At 39.1% G+C, this 15,142-nt stretch overlaps 1 protein-coding gene across 1 annotated transcript in view; it reads left to right on the top strand.

The window, feature by feature from the left end:
• The first annotated feature begins 13,717 nt into the window (after nucleotides 1-13,717).
• The window catches only part of LOC128738311 (protein henna), a 38,923-nt gene continuing 37,498 nt past the window's right edge, over nucleotides 13,718-15,142 (top strand). Inside the window, exon 1 of the mRNA XM_053833348.1 lies at nucleotides 13,718-14,010. Within this exon, the coding sequence (XP_053689323.1) occupies nucleotides 13,966-14,010 (45 nt within the window). The 5' untranslated portion in view covers nucleotides 13,718-13,965. The remainder of the gene's footprint in view (nucleotides 14,011-15,142) is intronic.

Here is a 15,142-nt window from a genome sequence, read left to right as displayed (position 1 = left end):
AGAGTAACTCTTTCACCGCGAATCACTTATTCCTTTCTCTCCAACTCTCTCACTTGAAAGACGTCCCGAGCTAAGGAAATCCACAGCATCGATCCTCGTGTGGAAAAACCAATCTCACTTCCGTCCGAGCAGCTCTTCGCCAAGCAACGTTGAACAGCTGAAAGCAATTCCTTTCCCAATCCTACCTATCCGCTCCTCCTCACATCACATTACAAAACCACTGAAAATGAGGAGCAAACGCTTCCTGAAACAATCAATCCGGACACCGCATCTGGTACAAGTTTCCGCGTGAAATTTCCCGTGCGAACTCCAACCGACGACTGACTGCAGATTGATGCTGTAAGCCGTTTAAAACGGTGTGCTTCTTCGTTCCATTCAGTTCAGTTTGCTCCCTTCCGGCTACCAGAATGATTTAGCCACCCCGTGTCGTGCCAGAGAGACAGAGAAAGAGAGAGCGTAAGCGAAAGCACCGCGTTGCTCCAGACCGGTAGCTTCGTGGGTGGCAAATCCACCCTCTCACCCATCGCTGGCTGACTGACTGACTGACTGACCAGACCCGACTAGGGGGTGGTAAAAAGCTGCTCGAATCCATGCATCGGCTAGCAGAGTTTCGAACCGGGACTTGTGTGGAAGGTTTCATGCAAGTCGTGCAAAAGTTTAATCAAGCAAATTTCGTTCAACGGTTTATATTGCCAGTTGAGTCACTTTGGGGTAACTTGGTTGACTAAAATTCGACTTAACAAAATCTGTAAATAAGTAATTCGGTTACTACTCAAAATGAATCTGTGAATCATACTTTTAGTGACAATTTAAGAAGGGGAATGTTTCCCCACGATTATAGATTTCCAATCAGCATCATCAGAATTCAAGATAGAGCATCTGATTATAACAATTACTTATCCAATTCCCTTCCAATTATTCTATGATCTGAAGTTTCAACAGCAAACCAATAATTCACTAAGAGAAATATTTTAATAGAACTTCAATTTTATCATCTGCTAAATGTCGCATGAGGTATTTGCTAAACAACATAACTTCGCATAAACTTGTTTATCGTAGTTAGGGATGACGAGTCGATAAATCGAAAAGTACCTGTCGTTATTCGTAGAAAGAACCGTCAAAGGAAAATGACTTAAACAGAATGTGCGCACGCGTAATGAACTCGTTGGACCTGTATAGTGTAACTTTCTTTTTTCCAGCTAATTTATAGACTTAACTAGTTTTTATCATTTGTAATGTTTTTAGAAAATAAACTGCAATCTCATTGTAAACCAATTGGCATTGCGGTATGTTTTATCCTCCACAACGACACAAACGAATATCGTCAGCCAATTTTCGCAAAACTTCCTTTAAGATTTCTTTGCCTCCGGATTTTGTTTCGCGTTTACGGTCCAATACAACTTGTGCCTTGACTCTTCTCAAACCAGTCCGCTCGTTTAGGCTTACTGGTCATACGATTGCACTGCTAGTGCAGTGGAACGTTCGCTGGTATGTTAACAGCAGCAGGTTCACCAGCAGCAACCAGTATTTAGTACTCGTTTTAGCGCCAGGCGGAAAAGACGATTCGGATCGTCGGCTCGGTGATACATCAATTACATATTTTATATGTCCAACAAAATAAACCTTGAGATAAATTAAAATTTAAAATTCACGTACTGTTTGTAAAGCTGTATAGCCTCAGTGAAGTTAACACATAAGTGTAGTGAGTTCTAAGCTGTCAACGCTGCGAACAACTCATCGTGCTACCTCTGGATTAGGCCGCACATAGAGGTTGGTTTTGACTATTTGAGCTTCTAATTGCCTCTGTTTAAGTAAATAATTGCCTAAAATGTACACTAAGATTATTTAGTGACCTAATGTACGACAGGCTTAAAAGTAAATCTTGCTGTTTGCTTTTGCTGCGCTATGATAACTGTCATTAGGTGCCAGTGATCTCGATTTTTTACATACATTGGTTAGTTACTAGATTTGTTTAACTTTAAGAACTGAACCACAGACAAACCACAAGCGCCCTAAAAGTCATTTCAAATTTAGTGTTGGTTGGACATTCTTCTGTGTTTGTCAAAGTGTCACTTTTCGACGAAAAGAGAGGAATACCACTTATAAAATGCTTGCTTGTCCAAGGGATACTCCTATTGTAAGTCATTATTTGGGAGTTATTAGTTTGGAAGTAGATGGTGCTAGGGTTCAAGAAATGCGTTACGATGTTTTTTGCGAGATTCTTTTTCAAAGACTTTTGTCTGTAACTGAACCTTTTGAGTAAGCGTTAAATAATGCTGCCGATTGCTTGAACTGTGCCGAAATTGAAATCAGTTATGATTTATCTAAATGCCCCTTTAATCCTAACGGGTGGCAACTAAAATTTTGGAACTTTTTTCCTGTCAAAAAAAGACGAAGAAAAATGAAGAAGATCTGATTTGCCGAAATTAAACATACATTATCCATTGTTGAGAAAAAATTAGTGTGCATTTGAAACCGGTCTGTAATCGGCTGTTCAGCGAAGCTTCCGTTTGATGAAAACGGCCGTCAGGTCAACTTTGCGAATGCAGCTCTTGAGTCTATCAATCAACTGTTTGCAATTCGTGGCTCTTTAATTATTTTTGTACCCCAGGAACTCAAAATCCTGAAGAAATCTTCGATTGGGCGCACTGAGACAGATTTGTCGGGTCGTGGTTTTTGGGTATAAATGGGATCGAATGGGTATTCAGGAACGATTGTGTTTTTTGGCCTTATGCGATGATGCTCTATCCGGCCAAAACACGTATTGTCCATCTGTATGATATTTTCTTCAAAAATTCGTCGGAGAGGTCAGTCTCGGCTTAGTGGTTAGCATTCACGCCTCTCACGCCGAAGATCCGAGTTCAAATCCCAACCCCGCAGAAGTCATGAATGACCCAAAGCTGGTTAAAGTGACTATAATCTAAACAAAAAACAAAACAAAAAAAACATTTATCTGGTGCACATCTTATTGATAGCCAAACCAGAAGGCTTGTTGTTGAAGGCACGAGAAAGAGAACGGTGTGCTTCTGCGTCTATAATTTTGGCTGGTCTTCCACTACCTTGCTTGCTAGTAATTATTGGTCATCTTAGGATGTGGAAAACAGTCGAAGCCGCAACATATTCGCTTTTTAAATGTTGTACCGTATGCTTTTTGCCGAGATTTCTGTGTCAGTTTGTAGAAATGTACAACGTGCTCCCGACATGCCTCTTGTTTCGACGCCATTTTAAACTAAACTGGGTGAGCCATAAACAAAACAAAAAATATTGACAAAAAATTGACACATACATGCTCTCATTTCTCTCTGAGCTTGTTTGTTGTTGAGTATAGGGGCCGCGAGATAATTCCAAAATTTTAGTTGCCACCCGTTAATTTAAACGAGACGATAACAGTGATGATCAAGATGAATTGATTTCTGTAATGCACGGTAATTTACTTTCTAAAACGACGACAGTGATTCAATGCCATTGTACAGAATTTTTGTCACAAGCGTTGGTTGCTGAATTTTCCAGCACCGTTCCAGTGTGTTGAAACCAAGTAAAATACAACATTCCCGATAAAGCGGAACCCCTAGAGGGCCACGCGGATAAATTATCCCTGGACGTGTTTCTTAGAATCTAGGTGACGCTGATGACAGTTACCGCTAGAGCGAACGATGAGAAACAATTTAAGATTATCAGCATAGATAAGTGCGCATCCGGCCTCTAGTGTCAACAAGTTGCACAATGCAAGTGGAAGTCAAATTTAGTAGGCTAGGCGAAACCGATCGGCCAGGGATACGTCATACGTGGATCAATCCAAGCTCAATTGGCTTCCATTATTGCTAGGTTGGGAAAAGAGGAACGGTATACAAACTTAAGAAGTGTTGCTCTCTTACCTTACCTACGGCTTTTTACCTTTGTTATACTATATAACAAAGGTTTAGAAATTGGTCGAAAAACACGAAATTGATCCAAGGCCCGGAGGGCCGAGTCACATGTACCAATCGATAGGGTTCGACGAACTGAGCAATGTCTGTGTGTGTGTGTATGTATGTATGTATGTGTGTATGTGTGTATGTGTGTTCGTTCCGATTTTTCTATCGCCTGTTACTCGGAGATGGCTGCACCGATTCGACCGCTATTACTTTTGTTTGAAAGCTATTATTGCCTAGTATATCACTATTAAATGGTTTCGTGGTCTGACTTTTCGTTTGAAAGTTATAAGCAAAAATGTAAAAACTACGTGATACGGTTTTCTCCGGAACCACGCAACCAATTTTAACGATATTAGTACCAAACGAAAGCTCTTACTATTACTAAACATTTTGCTAAGTTTTATTGAAAACGGACAAGCAGTTTAAAAGTTAGCCTTAAAAAACTTGTTTTGACTAGGTACAAATGAACGCCTGTTTCTCAGAGATGTCCAAACCGATTTACACGCTATTAGTTTCGTCTGGCAGTTAATATAGCCGGATAGATCACTATTGAATGGTTTTCTAATTGGACGTTTAATTTGAAAGTTATGAGCAATCGAATACACCACACCAAAATTAACAATAATTTATAATGATTTTAACCAAGATAATTTACCTAATTTCAATTATTTTAATATCAAACGAGAGGTTTTCACACTACGAATATATATGCAAAATTACATAAGAATTGGTTTTACCGGTCAAAAGATATTAACCCTCGAACACTCGCGCCAACTTGCGCGCACAATAGCCCAAAACCAACACTTGCGCGCACAATAGCCCAAAACCAAAGAAAACGTGCGCACTAGAGTTTTGACTAGGAAAACTTGTTTTTAAGTTTATCGAACCTTTGGAAGAGTTTCTTAAAATTGAAAGCTCCATCGTCTGGTAGAATTTGAATTTTGATTAATCCCCCTAAAAGTGAAATAAAAAAATTATTTTCCTTCAGTTTCAATACAACACATTGATGTGTTCTGCAAACTTTTAGAGCATATTATTACAAGAAATTTTGCTGAAAACAGTAACCTTCTATCTCTTCAGTGAAAGTAGAAAAATCTTATTTATAGTATATGAATTTGAAAAATCAGTTTTTCTATTCTAACTCTTCTTGTAATTGTTGTATGACTTTTTCATGTATTACAAAGTTGTACTAATAAAAATACACAACTTTGCTGAATTTAGTATACCTCTATGTTTGCTTGTTTAGGAACTGTAGAACTTTAATTGTAAAAAATAACCTGATTTTGACCCCGAATTACTTGATTACCAACAGACGGATACATCTTAAACATTTTACATTTGCTGGTAGTTTTGCTGCATACAGACACCATTTTTCCATATGAAGAAACCAGAGAAAATTCCAGTTGGGGTCAATTGCGGTGCACCTCACATGCTACTTGCTTCGTTTCTGTGATGTCGGTTTATGCTAATCTTGTTTCCTAACAATTTAAAGTATTAATGCATTGAATAATTCTGACATTTTGCTCATAACAAGTTTACTGAAGAATATACGTTAGTATATACGTAATATACGATTTGTAACTTTATAACAATATGGCATTCCAAAACCTACACATGTTGTACAAAATACAACAGCGTGAGTAACCGAAAGTTAATAAAAACTGATGAAATTTATTCAAGAAAACTTTATTGTTGTGAACCAAATAGAATGGCATTACAGGAAATTATGCATAGTTCAAAAAATTATAAACTAGACCTTTACTACGCAATGCATATGTTAAAGAATAATATTTCATCTTACAACTTACTTTTACTTGGACTTACCCTCATTAGTAACAACTTTCTCAGCAATTTCATGAGAAAAGGAACTATCAAAATTTATAAGTGCTTCTATTTGGTTCAAATTTTGTAAACTTATTCAATTTCCAAAAATTTCATGTAAGCCAAACGTGTCGATTTCTATCTTAAATAGCAAGTAAGATCGTATAACAAAGGTTCCTTTCACCACTAGGTGGATTAAATCAGGTTTTTCTCTTTACCCGGGACATGTTGTCGAAAGCGCTTTCAATATCAAGAAAAGCACAGAGTGCCAACTCTTGGTATTGGAGCGACTTTTTATTCGGTTTCACTAGGAAATAAAGTGCGGTTTCCGTAGATTAAACCGCGTTGATAAGCATGTTGATTGTCATGCAGAGGAGAGTTCTTTAAGAACTCATTACGGATGTGATTATCCGTGATTTTCTCCATCAGCTTGAGAAGCGTTGATGTCAGACTGAATGGTCTGAAAGCTTTTGGCATGGTTTTATCTTTTTTGCCTGCCTTAGGTATGAACACCACCCTGACTTTCCGCCAGCTTGCCGGGACATGTCCCAACGTAAAACTGACACGAAAGAGGCTGATGAGCTCGGATATTATAATCTCGTCCGCTTTTTGTAAGATGGGTTGTATTCCATCTGGACCTGGAGATCTCATTGGTTCCAAGGAGCTGAGTGCCCCATTGATTGAAGCCTCTGTAAACAATCGGCCTGCAAGTAGAACCAAGTAGTATGACACAATGCGACTTCGCTTCCAGTAGTCACGGTCGAACCAGGGAAATGCGTGTTCATAAGAATATCTTCAACGTTTCCCTAGTAATAACAGTAAGACTTCCATCCTTTTTTTTCAATTGCCCTAGGCCAATATTATGGCCCTTGGCTAACGCTTTTTGAAGTTGCGCGGCTTCAGACAGAGTCTGGATGCTTTCGCAAAACTTGACTCTGGACTTCCTTTTGGCTTTGCAAAACTCTGCGTTGAGTTTGGTGAGAGATTTGGTGAGGCGGACGGCGGCCAGTGGTGTGAACACTTTGTTGGCTAGCCTGCTTCCCTACATCAGAGGGTTTTTGCGGCCGCACTCGACTGGCGACTGAGTCACGACCGGCGCTTTTCGGTGGATTCTGCGTTGTGCAAGTGGTTAATAATAGACCAAATCAAGGTGACGTCGTCTGGCAGATACTGGCGCCCTTGTTTACAAACAGACCGCAGAGTCCAAAAAAGTTTCAGCTGTTTAAACGCCAAGCTGTTGTTTAAATTGCATTTGGACTAAATTCAAAAAGCCATCATGCCTGTAAAATGTTAAAACACACGCTACATTCGCCATAAACGAAAAGGAAAATTTTCCAAAATGTAAACAAGGGCGCCAGTATCTGTTAATTGACGGTATGGTGATTTGGTCTATAGATCATTACACGGGAGCTCCTAACCACACTTTTTTGACAGCACTTGCTGGTTTGTTTACATGGTGTTAAATTTTGAATTGAGTTTTCTATCTTTGTCCGACAGATAATGATAAAAATTTATAGTTTTTATTTAAGAGAAAGTGCCGTACATGCATTTTACAAAAACTTATGCAGTAATCCTTCACGAAATTTCAAATCGAAACTGCTGGATGTGACAAAAAACATGTAAACAAACCACCAAGTGGTGTCATTTGACGGAAAAATGACGTCATCGCAAAATGATCTATTGGAGCAGAGCTCCATTACGGGAAATTTTGTGGACCGCCGCAACCATCGCGAACATGCGGACATGGTGGTTGGTGGTTGATGCATCTTATGTACAATAATTAACTCTATAAATGCCCCATACATAACATTTTCGAATTTTTCATGGCAGAGGTGTTGCAGTTAAATAATCAAAATAGGTGCACTGAGTGCAGGACAATTGAGTCCTAAAATTAATAAAAATAAGATTTTTTTTCTAAAGAACGATAAAGCTCCACGTTGTGACTACGAGTGCACAGCTTTTGCTTTTTAAAACACACCGTACAATCAAAAATTAGAAAACAAAAAAAACCTACAATTTCTACCATGACATTACAGATCTATTTTGACATTAAGGAAAGAATATGTTTCTGGCAACAAGAATAACTATTTTTCCACTGGCAACCCTGGTTTGACATTAACTTTGACAGCAGTGAAACAGCTGATCATTTTGACAGTTTAGCTTGTCTCGGTTAGTTTTGCTCGTGAAAAAGTGAACTTTGCTGCTTATTTGTCACGATCTGACGGTAATGGCTTCACGAAACTGCCAGTTGGCTGCTTTTGGCTAGCAATCGCGGGGTTTTACGCCTAATGCAGCGATCAATGGACCAGAGCGGCTCGCTTTCCTTACTCCCCATCTATTTCTAGCTTCACGTCACCGATTGTATTCCGCTGCCGCTGCAACCGATTTGTCTCCACTGCAGTTGGTTGCTTCCGGTGCTGGTTTGTATCCACTGCTGCTAGTTGTTCCGGCAACTGGTGGTTATCTTCTGCTGCTGCTGCTTACTCCTCGACACTTATTATCAAAAGAAATAACGAGAAATTTTCATCACCCTCACCAACTGATACTAGTAGTTAATGGAAAGTTCCACAACTAGCGACAGGTTGATGAAAATGTGGACAACATTGATATAAGGAAGTGTGTTGTAGCTGGTGCCAAAAGAATAAATGCTAGAGTTTATATCCAGAAATTCTACAGAAATTGTTTTATTGGTTTTGAAAAGGATTTATGATGGACGCTTGCAATTTAAATGTAATAAACACAAGACGTAAACAAAACGGTTTTCATGACAGTTAGAGGTATTGCACCTGGCAGCAATTTATCGAGTCCTACGCAAATTCTTTTTTTAATAATAATTATCATGTACTTACCAAATACATTGAAAATATGCTTATCAAGCAAGGAGGGGTGCAGTGGGGAGGCAAAAACGAAAAACTGACAGTTCAAATTGCTAAATTGCAAACATGCGTGGTAAACGCAGAAAATAACCACGCTAATAATTTTCGCGTGGGACTCTAAATAGGTGGAAACTCCACAATAAACTATGGTTTCTTTTTATAATGCGTGTTGTCTTGGCACGCCCACGCAGCGCACTATTGATAGTTGGTTGCCCTATATAAGGTTGCCTAGAAAATTTATTTTTGTTTAAAATTTAAGAAAACAAAAAAAAACGTTTTTTGACGAAAATAAGCCAAAAATATAAAATTTATTATCGAAATATGTGTTTTTAGCCCTAACTTCATCGATACTGACTAAAAATGAGATAGGACTTTAGGACCCAATTGCAGGGCCAGTTACTACGATACGATCCTATTGGCATACTAGGCCAGCGTCATACCTCGAGGACAACTGGGAGGCTATATATAGGATAATGAATGGATTAATCAGAGGTCGCCTATTTTAATCAGTTGAACATAAATGAGCTTTAAATGCAACATTTTGTTCATATTTTCAGAATCTTTTGATGAGAATATTATTTTGAAACACTTAAACATAGATGTAACACAGACAGACAGACAGACAGGCATAACTGTGTGTAGAAAATTTCTTAAGAAATATCGCCACGCACATTTCTTCTAAACACTAGCACCATCTATCATCATTCCCAAATATTTATTTAACAACAGGAGTATCCATCGGATAAGCAAGTATTTTTCAAATGGCCTACCCCTCCTCTCGTTAAAAAAAAAACTCCACTTTAACGAACCAAACCCAATTTTGAAATTGCTGCTACAGCGTAGATGTGAACAGTGAGTATTAGGTATGACTGTTGATGTCTGTTGATGTCATTCATACAAACACAATTTCCTGTGTCTTCGACAAGAAATATGAGTTAAAAATTGTTTTCAAAAAACTTGCGGTTTTGCAGCTGTTGCAGCGAATCGGCACATTGCTACTGAAAAGGACCTCCAGCTCGATACTTTGAGCACTGATTACAGCATTTCTAAAAGTCAAGCACTCACTTTTAACATTTCCTATTGTAGGGTACGGGAGAGTATTCCCAGCACGCTACTAATTTCGGCATAGATTACCTTTTTTGGCTACACTTTCCCAAATAAAAACTTTGCCGCTATATAACAATACTGACACGAATGTAGCACTCATAGGCTTTAATGTGTTATAACTATTTTCATAAAAATGTAAGTAATTTGCTAAATTTTATTCAATAAACATCAAAACCATTGTTTTTCCATTAGCACGTAACCAGGGTGAAAAAATCAGCAGCAATCGCTTACGCGTATCCGCGATGATGGTTTGGAAAACACACAATTATGATCACGTTTACTTATTCTAGAAACTAAACAGCACAGAACAATTCTACTTCTTTTTATCACGGAAGAACACAAAAATTCTCCTCTGATATGAAAATATAAATCAATTTTCATTCACTAGCCATTAGCAGAATTTTGTTTTTAATTCCAGCATATGGTGCGTTATTTACACTACTGCCGATATGTGAGGCCTGAAACGCCTGAAAAGCTTCTATCGTGTTGACATGGCTAGTATGTAAGTGACTACCACTTGCTTCTGGCGCTAATGTATATGCACGATTCAATGATACACTAGCGCCAGCAGCAAGCTGTTGTCACTGCAAAACTAATTATCTTCAATAAGCCCGGAATGGCAATACCGACACGTTATCCATCGGTCTCTTTTGATCTGTTTTTGCAAAGCATCTAATCCCTATGCAGGCTATTTCGGCCGGTCGGATTTAAAAAACACAGACACCACTATAGAAGATGGGCTCAATTTAGCCGCTGCGACTTCATAATTTTTGGCGATTATAACTCAAATTCAGTAGCGTTTCATTAAAACCAAAATACACGTCGATATTCAGTAAATAATATTCTATCAACTGGTATAAAAATCTTGTCTCGAATAAATATAGTTTCAACGTAATTCCTGAATATTGTTCAGGCTACCGCTTAATGGGCTGGAAATACCCTCCCGTACTCTAGTAGACATGTAAGTGCTTGCGTCCTTTGACGGCATGGTCACAAGCTTATAACAGTAATATTTTGGGGCAATAGAGCTTGCTAAGCCCAGTGCAAAAGGCTACAAAAGCTTATCGTTTTTCACTCAAACGTATGTTTTTTTACCGGGGTATAACTGGGGGAAAACAGAAACAAACGTGTAAAAGCAATGTAAAATCTAACAACAGCAACAACAAATCGCACGTCGATGTTTGCGTACGGTAAACGTCGGCAAGCTCAATTCAGTAAAATTTCAAGACCGCTTAAGAGAGCACCTTGGTGATTAAAATGCGTTCGGGCTGATTAAAATTAGTTCCAGTGCCTCTATTTTCAATGCAAACAAGCAGAAGCTTAGGTTAATTATAGTGACTTTCAGTGACTAACAGTTTAGAGAATTAAAGTTAACAAGAAGATGATAAAATCCAACAAGGCGGCCAAATTCAAGATGGTCGCCAATTTATTTTCACTTCATTTGAAAACCCTATCCTTCCTCTATACAAAACCGTGTCGTTTGTAGTTTATGTCATAGGAAATTTTAGAAACATCACAATAATTATGTGAAAATTATGAACCTTGCTACAGATAATTGGTTCCAGCAGTGGTCTTATAATGAAAATCGGTTGAGGGGCTCATGGCAAAAAAGGAGCTCTTTTTATAAAATCCATCATGGCTACCAAATTCAAGATGGCCACCAAAAAAAATTATACTCCGTTTGAAAACCCTGTTCTGATTCTTTACAGCACCATTCCATTTGTTAGTCGTTTCATGTTTGTTTCATTCTAAGGCTTGCTAAAAATTCAACTTGATTTTGAAAATATGCAGCCCCTAGGTGAACGAGGGGCTCACTGTTTCCAGGTAGTAAAAGTGTAATTCTCATTTTTAAACCAATCAAGCACAAAACTTCCAATATTTGAAGACCTCTTGTCAGTAGTTACCCCGTTTCAACCTTTCAACGATAATTACTCAGCTGTTATAGCTAACGGTTCAATCAAGGTGAGTTAAAATAGGTGATCTAGTTTTCACAGTTTGTAGAACAGAAGTGCGCGGAACGATTGGTTAGCAACCATCGACATTGTTTATACATTCAATAGTTGCCGCTTTGAAAATTTCGGTGATCGTCAAGGGTAACCCAGCGGGGGTGAAAAACAAATTTGAACATCAGAAAACCTCTCTTGACTAACCTTGGGTTCAATTGCCATCTCTTGGCTTCATCATATCAACCCGTAATAGGGGATGTTGCTGCTTCGTCGTAATTGCCTATTCCCGTCCTATCTAACACAAATTATTTAAAATATCAGCTTTTTTATGACACACAATGCAAAATTAGTTATTACCTAATATTTTAGTTCGTTGACTATCATACTTACTTACTTACTTACTTAGGTGGCTTGTCGTCCTAAGACAAAGCCTGTTGAACAAAGTTTCTCCATGTAACTCGGTAGAGGGCTACCGCTCTACAATTCCTCGGCCACCGAGTACTCTCCGCCAGATCTCGCTCCACCTGGTCTAACCATCTTGCTCGCTGCGTTCCTGGTCGTCTTGTTCCTTGTTGTTTCTTGTTCCATATTTGCAGGGTAGTTGTCCGGCATTCTTGCAACATGCCCTGCCCATCGTATCCGTCCAGCTTTAGCCACCTTCTGGATACTGGGTTCGCCATAGAGCTGTGCGAGTTCATGGTTCATCCTCCGCCTCCATACTCCGTTCCCCTGTATGCCGCCGAAGATCGTTCTTAGCACTCGTCGTTCGAAAACTCCGAGCACTCGCAGGTCCTCCCCGAGCATTGTCCATGTTTCATGCCCGTAAAGAACAACCGATCTAATACGCGTCTTGTACAGGATCGTTGATTATACGCGATCAATCGAAGTGTGCTGGGATTTATTAAATGCTTTTTTTTTTTCATTAAAGAATTCCTATCAGCCAAATTTTCTAAGTTTTTTCGTGCGACGAAGAAGAAAATGTCGACTAATCGTTTGGAATTCCTTCATTCATAAATGGAATTTACTCACGCAACGCAATGTCGTTATTCTACAGCCGGGAAAACTTGCATAACCAGCAGAAATTTTTGCAAAATAACATTTTTCAAGCCGTCCTTCACAAATACATGCGTGCTAATTTTGTAAACACAGTTGTGATTTTTAGTTCGGACGATGAAAAATTTTGATGGACGGATTTTATAACGGTACGACGAATTTAAGAAATAAAATCAGTTGCATCATTCCAATATGCTTTGATAATCGCTTTTCAGTAATTTCAAAGTGCACGGATCGGAAGGTAAGTGTGTTTGAGTCAAATCAGCACAGGAACTTTTGGAGTATTCATTAAATCCATCTAACAATTGATAAAAATTAGAATGGTTTTACTTACTAAAACGGGAATTAGAAATAAACCCTATATGTAATATATGCATTATCACGGTTGCAACTGCAAAACAGTATTATTTATATTTTATATTTTGATAAACTAAACATCAAAATCCAATTGCATTTAAACTTCATTCAATATGTTTGTTTATTGGATGAAACGTGCCCATTATTTATATTTTACAAACAGAACCATTCGATCAGTAAACAGTCTTTTAACTCTTGTAAATGTCGGCTTATCAGCATGACGACGATGCGATGACCGAGTGAACCAATAAGACGGAGAGAAAAGTTCCACTCGGTCTCCTACCAAGCAATCTTTAGTACACCGCCGCCGCATAGTAATAGACGAACTGCAGTACCTAGTTGTAAGATTGATGATAGTATTTATTCACAGCTTTTTTTGCGTGGATTAAATTCTAATTGATCAGAACGAAATTTAGAAAATTAAATATAATCTCTGACTGCCATAGCACAGTCACGCCGGCTGATAACCTGGAGTGTGTTCCGTTTGTGTATTTGAAATATTTCAACCACTGACTGACTGTTGTGCTGTGGTCAGTTCCAGAGTTAAGCTGAGCTTACATGATGAATCTGATTGAGAGAATGACAAACTTACTTAAGCGATCGTACCCGCCGGTCCGGGATCAGTTCGGTGCTGAATTCAATCGTGATCGTACCAAGAAGTGGAAAAGAGCTGCCCGTGAGACCGGCATTTGTGCTTTTGTTTCCGCCTGAATTGTGTCTGTGCTGTTGTTACCAAGTGTTATTTGTTACTTTTTTTTGTGTGAAAAGTGTGATTGATTGCACTCTGACCTGAGAACCCTTGCCGGAGGCGGTACTGGTTGTAGACGGAAAATATTTGTGCAGTTTTGCTACTCAACAGATCGTAAGTTATCACCCGCGTGCATCAACAACATGTACGGACCGCAACAACAACAACAACACCAAGAGTCAGACGGGGTATGTCAGGCTAGGCTAGTTTTCTTAGACTGGAAACAACAGAAACAAGGCGCATTGTCACTCGTGTGGAACGTCATTTTGTTTTCTTTCTTTATTGGAACTTACACTTAATTGTTATCATTCAATATTTAGAAAGCAATACAGTAAAATAATACATGTTGAATGTTGCATTTTTAAACGAGTGACAATCGACTGTACTAGCATGATAAGATTAAAAAGAAAGATGTGAATTTACTTTATCCGTTCAACTATATAATGAGTGGATAGATAAAGGAAAATTTACATCTTTCTTTCCGCATGCAGACTGTCCTCTAAGTTTACGAGTCACAGAAAGTATCTGAGAGGGAATTGTATTTCGATAACACCTTCTGAAGTCTTAATAAGGAAGCATTCTTTCTGCAGTTGTACAAAATTCCAAAATTCTCATCTACTGTCTAAACCCAAACTTATGTATAAAATGAAAACACCAAACTAACGCTAGCACCACTAAGCTGATTCTCGTCGACTGAACTCCTCCGGAGTAATCGGAATGTGCCTCGATCCACGATAAATAGTGAGTAATGCGAGCAAACACCGTTGGACGACCAATGCAGTTATACCCTGCGAACGATGCAATCCCTACTTGCAGTGTTTCACCGTTTTCGGTGACCGTCAGCGGACCGCCGGAGTCACCATTGCAGGGTGCTTGCCGCACCTCGCCGGATATGCAAATATTCTGGCCCGAAACTAGCTCCTCATCGTTTTCCCACAATTCCAAACATTTTTGCGTCGTTATGATCACATCCTTCATGTACAGTAGCACACCGGACCTGTCTTGGCTGCTGGTTGAAAACCTTCCGAAACCGGATACGGTTCCGTCCATTCCTGCAAAGGAGCTGTGATCCCCGGAAGCTGGTAGCCGCACTGGCTGAACACGATCGGTGTACTCAATTGGTTCGGTCAATCGAATAGTAGCAATATCATTCCGGGAATTCTTCTGGTCGTACTCAGCATGAGCAACAATGGCGTCAGCCGTGAAATAGCCGTACTGTACCGCTGGATCACTAGCTTGAAGACTATGTACTCCCATCGCGGCCACACCACCCTTAGCGCCCACAACACAATGTGCCGCCGTTAGTATATAGTTTTCAGT

Source organism: Sabethes cyaneus, chromosome 2 (genome assembly GCF_943734655.1).
Source record: "Sabethes cyaneus chromosome 2, idSabCyanKW18_F2, whole genome shotgun sequence".
NCBI classification, from domain to species: domain Eukaryota; kingdom Metazoa; phylum Arthropoda; class Insecta; order Diptera; family Culicidae; genus Sabethes; species Sabethes cyaneus.
Note: the sequence above shows the minus strand (reverse complement) of the source record. Positions and strands in the feature narration are given on the sequence as shown.